Here is a 21,607-nt window from a genome sequence, read left to right as displayed (position 1 = left end):
AAGCAGTAAGTTGAGCAGTTTATCGATAATTAATCAAATATAACGAGTATCACAGCATACTTATGTTGTATTGTGGATTAAGCCCAACAAGTATTACTAACAAGCCAAGTACCACATATTTCTTTATGAAATAATCTCACCTTTTCTCTGTTAAATTCAGTTTTTGCGGCTTGAATGGAATTTGAATCACAGGGAAGTTAATGTTTGTTTTGAGTAGTGCCAAAATACTAATTAATACATGTAAACTACGTAATTTAAAAATGGTGTGTCGCGTGTTGATATTCTAGCACATCCTGAATCACCAATATGTGTAGCTGTCTTGTATGATAATTCAAATGGTTTTAACTATTTTTAGACAGAATTGTTTTCCTTTCACAAAAAACAAATATGAGTAGCTCTTCGGATACATCTGTTCGAACTTTTTAACCTGACACATCGATCATCATGATACCTTAATTCATTTCATACTTACTAATTTGCCTAGATTTGCCCATGAACCTTTGCTTTTCAGATGAATTACTCGTGTTAAGAGCTTTTCTCTCACGAAAATATACCGGGTGACCAAAAAGTCAGTATAAATTTGAAAACTTAATAAACCACGGAATAATGTAGATAGAGAGGTAAAAATTGACACACATGCATGGAATGACATGGGGTTTTATTAGAACAAAAAAAAATTATTGCTAGACGCGTGAAAGATCTCTTGCGCGCGTCGTTTGGTGATGATCGTGTGCTCAGCCGCCACTTTCGTCATGCTTGGCCTCCCAGGTCCCCAGACCTCAGTCCGTGCGATTATTGGCTTTGGGGTTAGCTGAAGTCGCGCAAGTGTATCGTGATCGACCGACATCTCTAGGGATGCTGAAAGACAACATCCGACGACAATGCCTCACTAAAACTCCGGACATGCTTTACTCTGCTGTTCACAACATTATTCCTCGACTACAGCTATTGTTGAGGAATTATGGTGGACATATTGAGCATTTCCTGTAAAGATCATCATCTTTGCTTTGTCTTACTTTGTTATGCTAATTATTGCTATTCTGATCAGATGAAGCGCCATCTGTCGAACATTTTTTGAACTTTTGTATTTTTTTGGTTCTAATAAAACCCATGTCATTCCAAGCATGTGTGTCAATTTGTACCTCTCTATCTACATTATTCCGTGATTTATTCAGTTTTCAAATTTATACTGACTTTTTGATCACCCGGTACACCGAAGAGACAGAAGTCTTGAAAGAGCGGTATGTACTTATACAGATGGCTGTAGTATCACGTACGCAAGGTATAAAAGGGAGGTTGCATTGGCGGAGCAGTCATTTGTACGCAGGTGATGCATGTGAAAAGGTTTCAGGCGTGGTTATGGGCGCACGAAGGGAATTAGGAGTTTGAACGCAGAATGGTAGTCGGAGATAGACGCATTGGATATTCCATTTCGGAAATCGTTAGGGAATCGAGATCCACAGTACCAAGGGTGTGCCGAGAATACCGTATTTCAGGCATTACCTCTCGCCACGTACAACACAGTGGCCGACGGCTTGCACTTAACGACCGAGACCAGCTGCGTTTGTGTAGAGTTTTCAGTGCTAACAGACAAATAACACTGTATGAAATAACTGCAGAAATCAACGACAAACGTATCTGGCGGGACAGTGTGGCGAAATTTAGTGTTAATGGGCTATGGCGGTAGACGACCGCTAACAATACATTGCCTGCAGCGCCTCTCCTAGGCTCGTAACCATGTCGGTTGGACCGTGGGTGACTGGAAAACAGTGATCCGGCCAGATGAGTCCCGATTTCAGTTGGTAAGATCTGATGGCAGGTTTAGTGTGTGGAGCAGATCATACGAAGTCATGGCCCTTGGTTGTCAACAAGGCACGGCACTGTGCAAGCTGGTGTTGGCTCCATAATTATATGAGCAGTGTTTACATGGAATGGACTGGGTCCTGGTTATCTTCAGCTACCTGGAGAGCATTTTCAGCCATTCATGGACTTCGTGTTCCTTAACAACTATGGAATTTTTGTGAATGACAATGCGCCATGTCAAAAGGCCACAGTTGTTCGCGATTGGTTTGAAGAACATGTTGAGCCAATGATTTGATCACCCTGCTTGCTCAATATGAATCTCATAGAACATTTATGGGACATAGTCGAGAGGTCAGTTCGTGCACAAAATCCTGCGCCGATAAAACTTTCGCATTTATGGAGATAACGCTTTCGCATTTATGGACGGCTATAGAGGCAGCTTGATTCAGTGTTCCAACAACTTGACGAGCCCATGGCACGTCGACTTGCAGCACTACGCCGGGCAAAAAGAGATCCGACACTATATTAGTAGATATCCCATAATTTCTGTCACCTCAGTGTAAATCGGCTATGAAACGGTTCAGTGCGTTTTATACATTTTGCATGACTGCTGTGTATGAGTATACAGAGTAAATCAAAGTTGCACAAGTTTTTATTTTGTGAACGGTTCAAGATATTTGAAAGAGGTTTCCTTCAAATGAGTGTAGGAAGAGGGGCGCGTAATTTTGTTGCATGTGGAATAACGCTGTCTCTTCTATCAAATGAGGTACTGAAGCTAGTTTAAGTTATGTAAGTGGAACGATGTCCTTTTTAAGGCCATTTGAAAGCTATTGAAAACATGAGTATAGTGATATAAAATTTGTTAGGTGATGTCGCTGAAATTTTCCCAAGAATATCCGAGAAATGAGCTGAAATTGAAAGAAAAGGGTGCCGGAATTGGTTAATGCGGCGTAAACACTGTCCAGTTTGGCTCTCGTGCCTGGTTCCACCGTTGCATCAAATGTTTGTCTTTGTACTTGATTCGACAAAAGCGTTTGTTTGAACAAGAAATACTTTTCCTAAGCCTCTTTTGGTATGCTAGAAGTTAGCATACAGTTCCATGCACAACAGTCTTAGCTGAGCTTGTATTAGTGTTGTGTAAGTAGGCCCAAAGAAAATAAGTTTTCTCTCAGTGCCTGAGCGTATCTTCAGAATACAGTTAAAGGAAGTGTATCGTTCCATTAAAAAAAAAACCATTGCATTAGTTAATGCAAGAGTTAAAAGTATTGCCCCCACAGCAAAATTACGGCCCCTCTACCTACCACAATCTACCAGAAACGTCATTTCAATCTCTTGAACCGTACAAGAAATAATGGATGGACCCTGCATATGATAAAAGTTGGGCCGCAACACGCTACTCAGCCGTCACTCCATTGCGGTCCCGGTGTCGTTTTTCCGGAACACGTTCTGGTCGTAGCTGTCGGCTTCTGTAGTGACCCTTAGATCTAGCATAAGTGCAGCGGCCCTTCCCACTAGAGCTTTCCGACCGTAGCCTCACAGTCACCTATAATTTTAGCCAGTCAGTATCTGCGATTGTCCCTTTCGTTAGTTATCAACATACGACCAAAGAAAACATAATTAGCGTGCATTGTAGTCTATATTGATCATCAGAATATTATGGACAATTACGTAATACCCGATGTGTCCATCTTTGGCTCGAAGCATTGTGACACAGACGCAGTGAGGCCTTGATAGGTCACTGGAGGGAGTTAGCACCACGTCTGCAAACGTAAGTCACCTAATTCCCGTAAATTGCGGGGTGGGGGAGGGGGGGGGGCCATCTACTCTGACTCCACGTTCAGTCTCATCCCAGATGTGTTCAATCGGGTTCAGATCTGGCGACTTGTGGGGACCAACACATCAATATGAACTCGCCATTGTGTTCCTCGAACCACTTCAACACACTCCTGGCCTTGTGACTGGCAAATTATATTTTTGGAAACTGCCAGTGCCGTCTGAAAACATGATGGTAATTAAGGGATGTATGTAGTACGCACCCAATGTACGATACTCGTTGACCGTCCAGGAGCCTTGCATGTGCTCCACTGGATCCGTGGGTGACCACGTGAATGTTCTCCAGACCATAATGGAGCCGCCGCCAGCTTATCTCCGTCCTGCCGTACAGATGTCAAGGATCTGTCCCCCTGGAAGACGACGGATTCGCGCCCTTGCAATGGCACGATGAAGAAGGTATCGGGATTCGTCATACTGTCCAACGCTCTGCCATTGCGCCAACGTCCAGTGCCGATGGTCACGTGCCCATTTCAGTCGTAGTTGCCGGTGACATGGTGTTAACATTGGCATATGTACGGATCGTCGGATGCAGATGCCCGTTTTTTGGAGTGTTCGATGCACTGTGTGTTCAGGCACACTTGTACCCTGCGCAGCATTAAAGTTCCGCAATATTTCGCCGCCTGTCCTGTTTTACCAGTCTGCCCAGCCTACGACGTCGACATCTGTAATGAGGGACGGCCGTCCAACACGACGACGTCTGGACGTGGTTTCACCACGTGTTGAAGACACTCGCCTCAGCACTGCTCGAATACCCGACAAGTGGTACAGTTTCCGAAATGCTCATGGTGAGCCTCCATGCCATCATAGTCTGCCCTCTGTCAAACTCAGATCGCGCGTTTTCCCCATTCTACACACTGACAGCATGTTCGCTGATATTACATGCACTGTATGTGCGTCTGTCTGATTAGCAGTCATTCCTCGCCAGGTAACACTGTTGTCGCCTGGACTGGTTTATATCGATAGTAGGTCAGTGGTCATAATGTTCTGACTGATCGGCGCATGTATTTGCCGGTGCACCGTGTGTGATGCTTTCTGCAAGATGGCTTGCAATGTTAGTCGCTCTAGTACCTATCAGAAAGATGATAAGGAACAATTCTTTTTTTTTAATTTTATTTCGTACTGTAAGATAATTGAGTGAACAATATACTTTAACAACTACAAGATATATTGACAAGCGTTTGTCACTGTTGTCCACGTAAGGCTTTTTGATGTGTTTTATGAGCTGCAGAAGAAAGGATGCGGAGCCAGAGCAGTTTTTTATATTGTGCTCGTTCGCGCTCTCCCCGAGTTGAGTCGCATAACGTCAACTTTTATTCACATCCAGAATGATTTTGAAATGTCGCTCAACCTCTTTCAAAAATATTCGGTGCAACTTTCATGGAAGCCAAATTTCTATGGTATTCTCTGGCTCCTCCTCATCATATTAGTGTATGAGTTCCGTAGGAAAGAAGTGAGGAGGCTAACATACATAAAAACTTTTATAAATTGACTCAATATAGTAATGCCACTTTTAACAGAAGCTTTTTTTTGTGTCTCAGGAAAATAGCACACATACCAACAAAACATGCGAGAGATCAACGAATTTCTGTTACGCGTACTGGGAGACCAACGGGACTGCTGTTACTTTCATAAAACAAGGTAAGTCAGCTGTTTGATTCTTTATTACTTACTAAGAACTTATAAATCTACGTATGTTTTTATTACATAATACAATAATAAAAACTTGCCAAACTATGATTTTTTATGTAATGGTAGCAGTGAAACCTTGAAAATTGCTCCTGTTGGTCACGGATAGCAATTCATAACGTAAATATTGTGAATCAATGCGCTTATTCCGCTGCTTTGGGGAATATGTTCCGTAATGGAAACCAGTTCACTAAAGAGAGAGCATCTGTCCACAAATAAACACGTTTTTAGGAAGCATCACTCATGCAAATGCAAAACTCAGCTTGTCGTGCCCTCACACGAAATTCTGTGAACCATGGATTAAGGACAACATGCAGATTCAATATTATTAGATTTCCGGAAAGCATTTGAGACTTGCCCCACTGCAGATTGCTGACGATAGGTCCAAGCATACGGAATAGGTCCCCACAATGAGAGTTGCCGCAAGACTTTCTACGTAATGGAACCCAGTACCTTGCTCTGGACGGCGAATGAGTGTTCATCAGAGACGTAGGCATCACCAGGAGTGCCCCAGGGAAGTGTGATAGGACCACTCTGGTGCTGTATGTACGTGAAAGATCTGACAGACGAGGGTGATCAATCTGTGACTGTTTGCTTATGATGCTGCAGTGTATGGCAAAGTGTCGTCGTTGAGTGACTGTTGGAGGATACAAGATGACTTAGACATAATTTCTATTTGGCGTGATCAGTGGCAGCGTGCCCTCTAAATGTGGAAAATGGAAGTTAATTCGAATGAGCAGGAAAAACAATCCCGTTATGTTCGAATATTGTATTGGTGGTGTTCCCTTTGACACAGTCTCATTCGTTAAATATCTAGGCGTCAGGTTGGAAAGTGATATGAAATGGGATGAGTACGTAAGGTCAATTGTAGGGAAGGCGAGTGATCGACTGCAGTTTATTAGGAGAATTTCAGGGAAGTTCATCCCACGTATAAAGAAGACCACATTTAGAACACTAGTGCGACCTATTCTTGTGTACTGCTACAGTGTCTGGGATCCCCACCACCTCGGATTAATGTAAGACACCAGAGAAGTTCAGAGGCGTGCTGCTAAATTTGTTACTGGCGGGTTTGATCAACTCTCAAGTATTGCAGAGATGCTTTGAGAACTGAAGTGGGAGTCCCTGAAGAGAAGATGGCGTTCTTTCCACGAAACACTATAAGGAAACGATGTTAAATAGGAAATATTTGGCTACGAACTGGCTTTAGGATCTTAGACCAACTTCAGGTGACGCTGACTGTCAAAACACACACAAAATGTTGTCCGACTTAAACAGGTATGTGTACATATAAAAATGACAAGAGTTTTTGCGTGGGAAAACATCGCATTTTTTGTTACATCATCACTATGAAAGCCAACAAATCAAACAGTTCACTTGTTTTGAACAAAGGTGATTATCGATGATGTGATAGAAGCTTCAGAAGTTAATTAAAATTTGTTCCATGGCCGGGACTTGATATTCTATCCTTGTCATAGATAAATATGAGACTCAAATGTCTCAAGGAAAATTTAATTATATCATATCTATATATCACCTACACTTGAGGTACAGGCGGGATTTCCCCATTACGTCTAATGCTAGGATACTGTTCCATTACTGGAGAGCGTTAGCAGTATCACAATCTAAGGAGGGGAAAATGAGCTCAAGATGTGAATTGAAGTTTGTGTTAGGGATGGCTTTGGACTAGGGAGGTCCGTGCAGCTGTGTTAGCTGTAAGACTGAGGTGGTGTAATGGCTAACAGGTCTGTGTAATAAGTAAGGAGACCAGGGTTCAAGTCTTGGCCTTGGCACAAATTTTAATTCAATTCTTGAACTTTTGTCATTATTGTAGATGAAGATGATACTCAAATGTGTCAACGAAAATTTAATTATATCAAAGGTGATTATGTTATTGAAGTGATTCATTTCCTTGTTAGTTCAAATTCTCAACACGTACAAAAAGATCCGACAGTAACTTTCATTGAATTCATCAAAACCCACCATCAAATCATGCAAAAGTTTACTGGCGTGCCAGAACATTATGACCATCTGTTCGTAGCTTGTGTGTCCGTCTTTGGAACGAAATACATAACTGATTATCTCTATCAGAGATCCGACAGTTTGTTGGTAGTGTTGTGGGTTGGCAGGAGAGCCAACACGGGTACTAGGGGAAGCCGAAAGGCACGCGTTTCAGCTCACGCATGCTGGCGTGAGGTCTGGAACAGGACAAGGAAATTAGACTTTAGAAAAACGGACGTAGCTGGTGGAATACTTAACTTTAATCCATTAATGATGAGCGTCGCTCTTGACGGTACATTATTCATAATCTCAATAGTAACTGGTAATGGCGCCTTGCTAGGTCGTTGCAAATGACGTAGCTGAAGGCTATGCTAACTATCGTCTCGGCAAATGAGAGCGTATTTTGTCAGTGAACCATCGCTAGCAAAGTCTGTTGTACAACTGGGGCGAGTGCTAGGAAGTCTCTCTCTAGACCTGCCGTGTGGCGGCGCTCGGTCTGCAATCACGGATAGTGGCGACACGCGGGTCCGACGTATACTAATGGACCGCGGCCGATTTAAAGGCTACCACCTAGCAAGTGTGGTGTCTGGCGGTGACACCACAGGTAGGTTTGTGGAAGTATGTAGCATTACATGTCTACATACGTGTCGTGTAAATAATGGGCCGCTGATTTGCATAGACGGTGGTGGCGCCCGATAGCGATCCAGTTGGATTCCATAGAATTTACATCAGACGAATTTGGTCGCAGAGACCCCAACGTGAGTTCATTGTAATGCTCCTCAAACCACTGTAGTACGGTTCTGGCTCTGAGATGTGGATAATTATACTACTGAAAGATGACATCGGCGTCGGGGAAGACATCAAGCGTGAAGGGATGCAGCTGGTTTGCAGCTGTCAGCGTGTCTTTGATTATTACTACAGGCTCCATGCAAGCGCAGAAGAATGTCTCCCGTAGCATAAGATTGCTTCCACGAACCTGCGTCTATGGCGCACTGCACGTTTCGAGCCGCCGTTCACCTCGATGACGGCGTTTGGGGAGACGAACTAGCGATCTAGTGTAGCAAAAATGTGATTCATCAAAAGAGCCGACATGTTTCCATTGATTTATGGTCGAATCCCGATTGTCCCGTGCCCACTTCAATCGTGATTGACCATTTCGTTGGGTCTACATGTGAACACACAGGGGTGGTCAGCTGCGAAGCTCCATATTCAACGGTGCAGGATGAACGGTGTGGTCCAAAACAGTTGGGCGTGCTCTGCAATGTTTTAGTATGATGGTAGTAACAGATTGTGGTATATAAATGACAGTTTTTTTCTTTATGTCCGTAGTGTAGGAAAAAGGGCTTAACAGTGTCATCTACGGAACAAGGTGCTTAGGTAGTCTTCAGATACCCTCTCTTGGGTCATAGCAAACTGGGCTTGGTATGCCGGCCGGTGTGGCCGTGCGGTTCTAGGCGCTACAGTCTGGAACCGCGTGACCGCTATGGTCGCAGGTTCGAATCCTGCCTCGGGCATGTGTGTGTTTGATGTCCTTAGGTTAGTTAGGTTTAAGTAGTTCTGAGTTCTAGGGGACTGATGACCACAGATGTTAAGTCCCATAGTGCTTAAAGCCATTTGAACCATTTGTTCAAATCCCGGCCGGCATTCAAGTTCTCCGTTATTTACTTTAGCTGAATGCTTCTTACTCCGACGTTCACGAAATCTTTAATATTAAAGTTTATTTGTTTATTAAAAATTGTTCGAATGGCTCTGAGCACTATGGGACTTAACATCTGAGGTCAGCAGTCCCATAGACTTAGAACTACTTAAACCTAACCTAACCTAAGGACATCACACACATCCATGTCCGAGGCAGGATTCGAACCTGCGACTGTAGCAGCAGCGCTGTTCCTGACTGAAGCGCCTAGAACCGCTCGGCCACAACGGCCGGCTGATATGTATGGTTACAGTATTTATTTGCGTAAATTACTTTTGTGATGATACCTTAAGGTGAACGAAGCCGAGAATTCTATCATTATTTGGAAGTTCGTCGGTCTTCCAGTAGCGAGGGTTTTTGTCACTTTAGTGTATCGTAGCTTGTCTCTCCACACTTAATGTTAAACAGTTGCGATTCGTTCGACAGTGTTTTCTCACGTATGTTTGCGGTAGCTTTAACTGCGGCTTTACTCCAACACAGCTGCATGCAAAGTTATCTCGAAAGGTCCGTAATGTACGTTAATGCATATAAGGTACTAAACAAACGATAAGCAAAGAGATCGTCGAGTTTACAAAGTGAAGGACTAATGAAGGGTACACTTCCTGAAAATTTGCTGAAATCAGCTATTCAAAATCGCATTATTTATTTAGTCGCCAACCGGTTTCAATCCGCGATGGGGTCATCTTCAGGGCAATTTGCACCATTTGGTAGTTACCAACCGTGCACAGGCAGGGTGACGACTCCAGCGAGCGACCATATGGTGTAAATTGCCCTGAAGATGACCCCATCGCGGGTTGAAACCGGTTGCCGGCCGGGGTGGCCGAGCGGTTCTAGGCGCTTCAGTCTGGAACCGCGCGACCGTTACGGTCGCAGGTTCGAATCCTGCCTCGGGCATTGATGTATGTGATGTCCTTAGATTGGTTAGGTTTAAGTAGTTCTAAGTTCTAGGGGACAGATGACCTAAGATGTTAAGTCCCATAGTGCTCAGAGCCATTTGAACTATTTAGAAACCGGTTGGCGACAAAATATAATGTCATTGAGACTGTCATTTTGAATAACTGATTGTAAGTAAACCAATCGCTGTTTTCTCCACGCAACTATGTTGTCTAAAAAATATGCTGAAAACTGAAGAAGTGCTTCGTCAACGAATATTTGGATGCATTAGAAAAAAGCGCCCGAGAAGAAATTCCTCAGAAGCTGGAAAGAGTGGAGGTTTCTTGCTTTGTGAAAGCTAGAAATACTTTAAGGTAACAAATGTTGATGGTATTGAGGCAGCAACCAACCACAAATTTAAGTTCCTTTATTCAAAAGGTACCATTACCGGTTTCGAATCATTACAATTCATCGCCGGACGGCTTTCATGCTTTCATTAGAACACGTGGTGCGTTTTTTATTGATTAGTTGTCACGCATGGCTGCTCTACGGCATCGAGAACGTCGCCGAGTCAAACCACTGTCCGGCCTTTCAGAAGTTTCCCATCTGTTTCCCTAACCCGCTTAAAGGCAAATCCGGAGATTTTTCTTTCAGTAAAGTAGATGACCCAGTCAGAAACTGTGCTCCGGGTCTAAGTCGATGGGACATTAAACCTTAATACTCAGTTTTCAGTTGAGGTGCCTAAAATATCAACTGCTTCTTGCATTTTCTCTTACTATTCTCGATTGCCATATCTTGAAAATTATCAATGGTTTCCTGTGTGAAGTCCTCAACAGACCAGTCGCATCGCTGTAAAACATCTGAGATCACGTTTAATCTATAAATAAATATTGATTCAGGCACCACATTAACATAATCCAAGTGATTCTGATCTTCGCAGTTGTCGATTCCCTCAATGAAAACACTGTAGCAACTGCAAGAAACTTATATTGTTTGCATTTGCATTCCTAAAGTCGCACTGAGCACTTCAGATTGGCTCCATCCAACAATTTTACGTGATATCCTTTCCACACTTCAACAAAACCGTAAAGTGAAACATATTTAATAGCACTGGCGCACCCAAAAACAATTTCAGTCTCACTTATAAACAATTCACTGTTTTAATGCCCTCTTCATGCACGAGGCGTTAAATCGGATCTACCGTCCTTTTTCAGAGACGTTTACACTACTCACCAACGTACCCTTGAATGCAAGTTAAAGCTAAGGTATATCCCGAAGGACAGATCGAAAATCTCAGTGTATTACTAGGCGTGTTCCTGTTTGAAATGATATCTCCTTCCCTTCCTTCAACGTGAACTCTGAATAGCAGAGCGATTTTTTCTTTTTTTACACAGTCTCAAATCATTTCTAGACTTCAAAATAACAGCTCCTTTTAATTTACTTTACACAATAAATTTATACGGCAGCTCCGTGTATTACACTGTAAAATTTGTAATAACGTTCAGTCACGCTTTGATCACTTAAATATTTTTAGGAGCGTGACTTGTTAAATATATTGAGACAGTGTTCGCAATGATGTCAGTGTTTTCAATGGTAACCGTGGTCAGCTTTGCGTAAGCAATGTGTAAACGGCAATAAATAATCAATTCTTAAGTGAAAGCTGTTGTGGGGGGTTTCCCAGCGACCGAATAGAAGTTTAGGGTGTCTCGTGGATGAAAGTAATAAACAAATAAACTTTAATATTAAAAATTTCGTGAACGTCGGAGTCATTAGAAATCGGGCACATAGTCGTACAGGAGAATTATGGAGAAGAAAATTGGCCGTGGCCTTATATAAGGAAGCATTGTGACATTCAGCTGAAGTAAATAACGGAGAACTTGAATGCCGGACGTGGATTTGAACAAATGGTTCAAATGGCTTTAAGCACTATGTGACTTAACATACGAAGTAATCAGTCCCCTAGACTTTATTCAGTTCATTGCATTATACATATTAACCCACTACCTGACTACATTAGTGGGTCCTAGTAGCGATACAAAGAAATGCAGCTTGCTATTCTACACTACAGGTGATTTTATTATTATTATTATTATTATTATTATTATTATTATTATTACTCTAATCTTACCGCTATGTGGTTCTAAGCTACTTAATCTACAAGGAAACTTAATGCTACCTGCAGCGTTACAGGTGTGCCAGCCGGCCGGTGTGGCCGTGCGGTTAAAGGCGCTTCAGTCTGGAACCGCGTGACCGCTACGGTCGCAGGTTCGAATCCTGCCTCGGGCATGGATGTGTGTGATGTCCTTAGGTTTGTTAGGTTTAATTAGTTCTAAGTTCTAGGCGACTGATGACCTCAGAAGTTGAGTCGCATAGTGCTCAGAGCCATTTGAACCATTTTGAACAGGTGTGCCAGTGTTACTATAAACCTACTGGGTGTTGGCCAGGCCCACTGAGCTAATCCCAGTGGGCATGCCCCTGGCACTGGGCTGGCCCTCAACTTGGTATCGCTGCAGTTTATTCTAAGGTTTTATCCTATCTTCTACATCTAATCTAAATTACGTACGTCATAATCGGTGCGTGTTCCAGTCCGGTGTTTATGTACCCCCTTCCCTCCTAGTCCAGGGCAAGGCGGATTCCAGCCGTGAAGCGGCTGACCAAGTCCCTACCCGGCGGTACAGGAAGGGTGCACGAAGTCTAAGTCGGTGAAAAGTTTTTGCGCTTAATGATTGTCCCTTAAAAAGTATATAAGGACTTTTTTCGATATTTCGTCCCCTAGACTTACAACTACTTAATCCTAACTAACCTAAGGGCATCACACACACCCATGCGCAAGGCAGGATTCGAACCTGCGACCGTAGCAGCAGCGCGGTTCCGCACTGAAGCGCCTAGAACCGCTCGGTCACAACGGCCGGCGGGGATTTGAAAACTGCCCCTCTTGTGTACGCGCCCATTGTCTTAACTACTGTCAGTCTTTTTTTTTTTTCAACTTTTAGATTATGTAATTACCTACATACAAATTTCGGTCCCTTTCACTACACATCAAAATTACGCCGTATCTTCTACAGTAACCAAAGTATTTGTGCTGACGACGAAATATTGCTTTCGAAACGCCCTTCTATTTTATTAAGAACAGTCTTACGGACCGTGGACGATATCGTTATTCTAGGTATCTTACCGTTTTCCTCGCTATGCAGTACTGACACCAAAGCTTTATTTTGCGTCTGGTCGGTGTCCATTTGAGGGGAGTCAATCTTCCTGCGGTGCATAGCACTCACTAAGACATTAAAAACATCAGTTGCATGTGACCGAAATAAAGTGCGGCCACAAAAAGCTCGCGTGTGTCAAATGCGCTGTGCCGTGGCTTTTTATTGCTCGCAGCGCTGATATACAACAGCTCCTGCGCACACAAGACAAGGCCTTCATACTGGAGTGCTCTCGACTCGAGGCAGCGCGTCACCCACGTGACAGTTATTGCCGCTTTCAATAAGCCCACTGTGCTACAGCGAGTTTCTTTCTAGCTCATGTCGTCATTCTCTCCGAGATAGTCAGCCAAAAGTTCTTTCAGCCGTGAAAGCTTTTAAGTTCCTCGCTGTCGCCTTTTTTGTAGCGAGTTCTGAGAACCATTAAAAAATAGGCGCACTGTTTCAACTGTGTCAAATATGAGCACGTAACACAGCACAAACCATTTGCGCGAGTAATATGTTAACTGCGGAATAAAAATGAATTAAAATTAGCTCAAGCGTGGAACTGACTTTCTGATTAATTACACCAGATATAAGTTCAGTTTCAAGGAAGTCTTCACGTTGTTTTTTGACTAGATTATGTAGTTAGCCGAAACCCGTAAATTAGAATATTTGCTATTCATTATGCGGCATTACATCTTTCAACGTCAGACCGTTTTTACATTTTTCCCATAAAAAACAATAATTACATAGTTGGTGGCAAACTTAGAAAACGTCTACTTACATCAGAGGGATGCGCAGCACTACTTACATTCTTCCGTACTCACAATTTCCAAAGAGTTTACAATGCAATAGAGTTTACAAATTTTCTTTACCAAAGAATGAACTTGGCTAAAATATATCATTATTTTGTAAATCAATCTAGAAATAAATTTAAGAAGTAGCGTTAGATTGTGCAGTTAATAACATGAATCTTAAGTATTCCTGAAATTTCGTAATTTCAAATATTTTAAAAGAAGAGTAATTTTAACTGTCAGTACATATCGCTTGTAGCACATTAATTTCTTTTTTATACAATTTAGCCTGAAATGTAATACATTGATAACATAATCATATGTATTCTTTTAATGAGACAGCTGAGATAATTTTAACCTATGCAAGAATCGATAGTGTACATGGTATCGGTTATCTCTATAACAAAAAAGGTAATGTTAGAGGAGCGTGACTCGTTATAATCACTTACAGTCTACTTACTTCAGACAGATAGAAAACTACGGAACTGGATGCTTAGCGCCACCAGCTGGAGACTTTGTGAACACGCCCACACGAATATCAGCCTGATACTGATGTAATCAGCTGCTGTCTATAAGAGGGGTAAATCAAAATTTTTGCCTTCGGCGCCTATAACACAACATACTTAACAATAAAACTAAGTTTAGTGCCACATCGCCGCGCGGGTTTAGCCGAGCGGTCTCTGGCGCTGCAGTCATGGACTGTGCGGCTGGTCCAGGCGGAGGTGTGTGTGTGTGTGTGTGTGTGTGTGTGTGTGTGTGTGTGTGTGTGTGTGTGTGTGTGTGTGTGTTTGTGTGTTTGTCCTTAGAATAATTTAGGTTAAGTAGTGTGTAAGCTTAGGGACTGATGACCTTCGCAGTTAAGTCCCATAAGATTTCACACACATTTGAACATTTGAATGCCACATCGTTTATAAGGACATATTTTCTCTATTATTTCGCAAATAAAATCGACTATAGCGAGAAAACATAAGAAAAGAAAACCCACCGAAGGCGGTCAAAGTTTGTCGAAACATGTTGGGGGTACAGAAGTGAAGGTAGTGTTATCAATCTTGGATTTGTAGGTTCTTCTTGATTACAGGTTCTTATTTTTGAACATCGTAGCATCGTTCAGAGTAGAATGGATTATGACATCTTTTTTTGCATTCTCAGAAAAATTCTAAAACAAATTCTGAAACAGCTTTCCTGTCGTTGCCATGTAGAGTATCAATTAAAAACATGGTGCAGCCTTACGGTGGTGTAAGAGTCAAATAGGGTTGCTCTAAACTAAAGCTTTTTCGACTAGCAAGGCAAAGGCTATTGAAAGTTACAGAAAAAGAGGACATTAGGCATAAAGATAATTTATGATAAGTGTGTTACAAATATTGTTAACAGTTCTGTGAAGTTTACTACTGTCTAGTTCCCACCGTACTTACTAACCCTACAGCACGTTTTGACGTAGTTAAGGAACAGTGGAATACTTTGTATGTATCAAAATATGTGGTGCGCGGTAGAAATCTGTTCTGTGACAAATGTAAAGTGTTCAGTGAGAAAAATTTACGTGTGCAACGATAAGAATGCAGTGGAAATGTATTCACATGGGTTGGACGAATATTATGGAAACACACTCCAAACCGACATTTCACGTAAGTCACATCCAATGAAAATCTGTAACACAACCATCTGTGTGGCGTGCTTATAATTATGTATTATTTATATTTTAGGACAATTAATCTGTGAAAAAAACGCACATGTTGTAAGGAAAGCATGGAAACCGTCTGAAGATGAATCATAACGATTCGAAACTGGTAACGGTACCCTTTGAATAAAGGAACTGAAAGTAAATTTGTGGTTGGTTGCTGTCCCAACACCATCAACATTTGTCTTCAAATAACAGCCACGGTCTCCAGCCATGTCATCATATGACAAAATTGCAGTGGAATACTTATTTTAAAGAAGTTATGTGCTGGGTAGGAAGTTTTATTTTGATGTTACTGGATGAAATGTTTGAAGACAATGTTTCCTACAACTCTTGAGCTAACAGCTACTGTAGAGCGCAGGGTCTGAAATCCGCTTCTGTCTACAATTCTGCTTTTGGGTGTGCTGTCGCAAAGCATGTTTCACAGTCTATCATAATGCACGCAGTCTGCCTTATGCCCAGACAAAGCTATGCTCACACCAATCTCATTATTTCTGAATCTCAGGATCTGAGATCAGCGCAACCAAATGCGTGTTCTGATCACACGCCAGTAGAGCTCGTCATTTAGCGGACAGCGAGGCCCACGAGAAAGACAGGCCGCGGCGCGTACGTCGCTAAGGTAGTCCTGAACTCGCTCGCTCGCTCAGCTCAGCTCAGCTCAGCAGACAAAATTCGTTTCTAAACCTGTTACCTCGAAGCTGCACGTGCACGTACTATCGACAGTTGCATCTTCTACTGGAATCTGTTGTTGTGAAACCTTACTGATTAACACTGCTACAACAAAATTTAATATCAATACTCGATACCAATGGTATAACGTCCTGTTTATAGCATTTAATCTCTTCTGTTTAACAGTCCTCATTTCATACAAGAAGTTGTGCCTTATGCAGCTGATAATCATTCTTGCATGATTTTAATTTTATTATACCCCAGTACAGTGGTAACAAATTATAAGAAGGTCTATGGACTTCCGATCATTGTAGGATTAATAAACTCTCTAATAGCGGATTCCAGTAGAAGATACAATTCTCGTTTGTACCTACACACCTGGTTACGAGTTAACAGGTGCAGAAACACAGTTTGTTTGCCGAGCTGAGCGAGCAAGCAAGCTCTGACCTACCTTCGTGACACAACCTGCCTTTCTCGTAGGCCTCGACGGTCAGCCTTTCTGTAACATATAATGCATTAATGTCCAAAAGGTTGCAGACTTACTGTCTGTTTTGCTAGTTGGTGTACAGTCCATCTGTGCGTATTCATCACAAAGCAAGCCATCAAAATGTTGACCTTTTGCTGCACTGCGTGAATGGATGGACATTAGGATCTGCCGGCTGGAGTGGCCGAGCGGTTCTAGGCACTACAGTCTGGAACCGCGCGACCGCTACGGTCGCAGGTTCGAATCCTACCTCGGGCATGGATGTGTGTGATGTCCTTAGGTTAGTTAGGTTTAAGTAGTTCTAAGTTCTAGGGGACTGATGACCTCAGAAGTCCCATAGTGCTCAGAGCCATTAGGATCTACCCTAGTAGCTTCGCCTCCAGTAGATGTAAGTGTAAGGATGCTCCCTGCAGCTTTTAGTAGAGCCAACTTGTGAAGTATGTAACTTTGATATCTATATCACAAAACAACTCAAAATAGTGCACTTAATTGCTGTCGCACAGAAAGCGAACACGAAAATACAAGGTGTCCCAGGATGTATTCATGGATATGGCTGGGACGATCATTCGAAGCAATAAAGTCTAGTAAATAATGGCTCTAAAATGCACTCCTTAAGAGCTATGAGTACTTGTTCAGTAGAAGAAATGTTTCACAGTATCGACGATGAACAAGTGCTCATAAGCTCTTAAGGTATGAATTTTAGAGCCCATGTTTACTGGACTTTCATGCTGAGAATGATCATTCCTGTCATACTCCTCAATACTGAACCATTCCTCCTGGGGTCTCCTGTATAGTGTTTGAGTAACATTTTCTGTGTTTTGCGTCTTTCAACGGAGCTACCTCGCCTGTTGCTGGGTTGTTCTTCCGGTAGAGAAATATTTCTCGCGTGCCTTGAGGAGTATAAACAGTAATTCAGAGCATTTATTCTGTATTATACTTCGTTTAAAAGCGTGACCTCTTGTGTATGCTATCACAGTTAACTAAAAACTAATTTTGTCGTATAATTCCGTCTAAGCCTCCGATTGTAGTCGGACTGCAGAACTTAATGTTTCTTATGTATTGTAAATATGACTAGCAGTCACCATTCTCCAGTGTCTGTTACTGACTACGAGATGAGGACTTCTCTGCTAATCCTCAAGGGGACAGTCTGGTTTTCAGTTGTTATCGCCGGCCGGTGTGGGCGTGCGGTTCTAGGCGCTTCAGTCTGGAACCACGTGACCGCTACGGTCGCAGGTTCGAATCCTGTCTCGGGCGTGGATGTATGTGACGTCCTTAGGTTAGTTAGGTTTAAGTAGTTCTAAGTTCTAGGGGACTGATGACCATAGATGTTAAGTCCCATAGTGCACAGAGCAAAAAAAAAAAAAAAAAAAGTTATCTTTCAGACTGATTAACGTTAACTAGGCGTCCCCAAACGGTTCCAGTAACCACTGTAGTTACAAGTGAAGAAACGTTTCTCTCTCTTGAAGCTATGTGATTGGAAATGCTCTAGCTGAAAGCTGACTCACCACTGAGAGGAAACATTCGCGTCGAAGGAACCTTGTTGCTCTCACTACCAGCACATAATACCTCCGTTCACTGCCCGTATGGTCCTTCAACTTTGATACTGTGCAGCTTGCCAGTCCCTGAGTGAAACCGATAATGGTTGCAGCGCTTCACTGTTCCAAGAATTCTGTGTGCTGTTGTTACTCTTAACTCTAAATGTCAGTATTGGCTCATATGACGCACAGAAACGGGTATTCATCGAATAAAAGCGCAACTTTGTTCCCCGAGCCGTGTTTCCTGCGACAGGATCGAGACGATGAGCTCTGAGTTCATCAAGGAGCACTTTATTTCTTAGCAACTTGACAGGACTGAGTTGTGACCTTGTCATTCAACTAACCATACCCCTACAGAAGCTTGATGAAGTGTGTAGTGGGCATCAGCTGTCGGGCTAATATGAAAATATTCTTTGATCTGCCAGGTAAAGACATTGCATTATAGATAAATGCTCTTTTGTGCCGAGTGATCCATTTTATAAATGTTTTCGAGTGAGTAAATGCTGTCCTTGCAATGCAGCTCTGGAACGGTTTCGAAATGTTCACCTACGCTACTATAGGCATCAAAACATTTTCCAGCCACAAATTTCTTGTACATTAAAAATAAAATCCGTCTTGTTTTACAGTGGGTTGTTTGGTATAAGAACATTTCGAAGCAAAGCTTCATTGTAGGTTTATGGCTGACTATGAAAAGATCTTCATTGCGGTGTGAATGTGGTGGAAATTAGTATCGGTGCTGAGGTGGTTACGAACGCCCTCCGAGTGCCAGTGGAAGCCCGAAATATGAAGTTACACTTAAGCACTTACATATATGGGATAATGCATTAAGCTATTACGTGGCAGTAGACGGATTTTATCGTTTAAATTTCAATTCAGATTACCGTCTCGGCTTGCGAAAGAGCCATTATAGTTAGCATCAAAAATGATTTCTTTGGCTGTGGAAGTAGGAGGAATTCAGAGACAATAAATACGAATAGAGTAGCTATTTTAACAATTCGTGCGTCGAAATCCTTAGTTTCTCCATTGCCAGACGAACTTGTCGCAAATGCATTTTTTTTTACCTTTCGTTGTTCTTTTGCAATCTGAGGCTCGTACCACGTTAATTTTTTTTGAGCCGTTCGGTTCACAAGCGTGTTAAAGGTAATCAGAACCTGGAATCCCTTATACACTTAACAGCACGCTAGTCATAACGTTTTGGGGAGATGAAATAGATTCCACCTTTTGGTACAGCGCTAACGAATTTCAAAAAAATTGTTCAAATGGCTCTGAGCACTATGCGACTTAACTTCTGAGGTCATCAGTCGCCTAGAACTTAGAACTAATTAAACCTAACTAACCTAAGGACATCACACACATCCATGCCCGAGGCAGGATTCGAACCTGCGACCGTAGCGGTCGCCCGGTTCCAGACTGTAGCGCCTAGAACCGCACGGCCACTCCGGCCGGCATCGAATTTCATCCACTGCTTTAGGTACACTTTCGTTTCATGTGGAATGATGGATCCACATCAAATTTACGGTAGGAAAATACAGACATAGTAGGTTTCTTTCTCTTTAAAACGTTACAAACGGTACTGAGAAATTAGTTCTTGTACTTAGTTCTCCTCGGCATTCGACAAACATTTAGCACAAATACACTGACGAAAAAAACGCAAAACCAAAAAAAAAAAAATTATGTAGAGTAATCATATTTCGGAAATACATTTGTCTAGGTAACATATTTAAGTGATTGACATTGAAAGATCACAGGTTAATGTGTTCGAAAAATCATTTCAAATGTGAATGCTGGTACATTAATAATTGTTGTAATGTTGAATGCAAGAATACATACATACATGCATGCATTGTGCCGTACAGATGCCGGACATCAGTTTGCGGGATTGAGTTCCATGCCAGTTGCACTTGGTGGGTCAATACAGCGACGGTCAATGCTGTTTGTGGATGACGCTGGAGTTGTCGTCCGATGACATCCCATATGTGATCGATTGTTGACAGGTTTGGTGATCGAGCAGGCTAAGGTAACATGTCGTCCGTCTGTAGACCTTGTTGGGTTACAACAGCGATGTGTGGGCGAGCGTTATCCTGTTGGAAAACACCCCCTGGAATGCTGTTCATGAATGGCAGCTCAAGAGGTCGAATCACCAGATTGACATAAAAGTTTTTGAAATTTGTGGTAAGATCTTATGGGACCAAACTGCTGAGATCATCGGTCCCTAAGCTTACACACTACTTAATCCAACTGAAACTAACTTACGGTAAGGACAAAAACACTCGCACACGCGCACAGAGTACGCGAAAGACCTTGCCCCCCTTCTAACAGCCGTGTACCGCAAGTCTCTAGAGGAACGGAAGGTTCCAAATGATTGGAAAAGAGCACAGGTAGTCCCAGTCTTCAAGAAGGGTCGTCGATCAGGTGCGCAAAACTATAGACCTATATCTCTGACGTCGATCTGTTGTAGAATTTTAGAACATGTTTTTTGCTCGCGTATCATGTCGTTTTTGGAAGCCCAGAATATACTCTGTAGGAATCAACATGGATTCCGGAAACAGCGGTCGTGTGAGACCCAACTCGTTTTATTTGTTAATGAGACCCAGAAAATATTAGATACAGGCTCCCAGGTAGATGCTATTTTCCTTGACTTCCGGAAGGCGTTCGATACAGTTCCGCACTGTCGCCTGATAAACAAAGTAAGAGCCTACGGAATATCAGACCAGCTGTGTGGCTGGATTGAAGAGTTTTTAGCAAACAGAACACAACATGTTGTTATCAACGGAGAGACGTCTACAGACGTTAAAGTAACCTCTGGCGTGCCACAGGGGAGTGTTATGGGACCATTGCTTTTCACAATATATATAAATGACCTAGTAGATAGTGTCGGAAGTTCCATGCGGCTTTTCGCGGATGATGCTGTAATATACAGAGAAGTTGCACCATTAGAAAATTGTAGCGAAATGCAGGAAGATCTGCAGCGGATAGGCACTTGGTGCAGGGAGTGGCAACTGACCCTTAACATAGACAAATGTAATGTATTACGAATACATAGAAAGAAGGATCCTTTATTGTATGATTATATGATAGCGGAACAAACACTCGTAGCAGTTACTTCTGTAAAATATCTGGGAGTATGCGTGCGGAACGATTTGAAGTGGAATGAGCATATAAAATTAATTGTTGGTAAGGCGGGTACCAGGTTGAGATTCATTGGGAGAGTCCTTAGAAAATGTAGTCCATCAACAAAGGAGGTGGTTTACAAAACACCCGTTCGACCTATACTTGAGTATTGCTCATCAGTGTAGGATGCGTACCAGATCGGGTTGACGGAGGAGATAGAGAAGATCCAAAGAAGAGCGGCGTGTTTCGTCACAGGGTTATTTGGTAA

General features: G+C 42.4%; 1 protein-coding gene across 4 annotated transcripts in view; it reads left to right on the top strand.

Annotated features, from left to right (window-relative positions):
* The window catches only part of LOC126185192 (bone morphogenetic protein receptor type-2), a 382,730-nt gene that overhangs the window by 90,510 nt on the left and 270,613 nt on the right, over positions 1-21,607 (top strand). For all 4 annotated transcript variants that reach the window (XR_007536982.1, XM_049928060.1, XM_049928059.1 and 1 more), the window contains one exon: positions 5,175-5,274. Coding sequence is in view for 3 of the 4 variants with exons in the window: in XM_049928060.1 (XP_049784017.1) it covers positions 5,175-5,274 (100 nt within the window). In the remaining variant the exon portion in view is untranslated. The remainder of the gene's footprint in view (positions 1-5,174; positions 5,275-21,607) is intronic.

This window comes from Schistocerca cancellata, chromosome 4 (assembly GCF_023864275.1).
Source record: "Schistocerca cancellata isolate TAMUIC-IGC-003103 chromosome 4, iqSchCanc2.1, whole genome shotgun sequence".
Lineage (NCBI taxonomy): Eukaryota > Metazoa > Arthropoda > Insecta > Orthoptera > Acrididae > Schistocerca > Schistocerca cancellata.
Note: the sequence above shows the minus strand (reverse complement) of the source record. Positions and strands in the feature narration are given on the sequence as shown.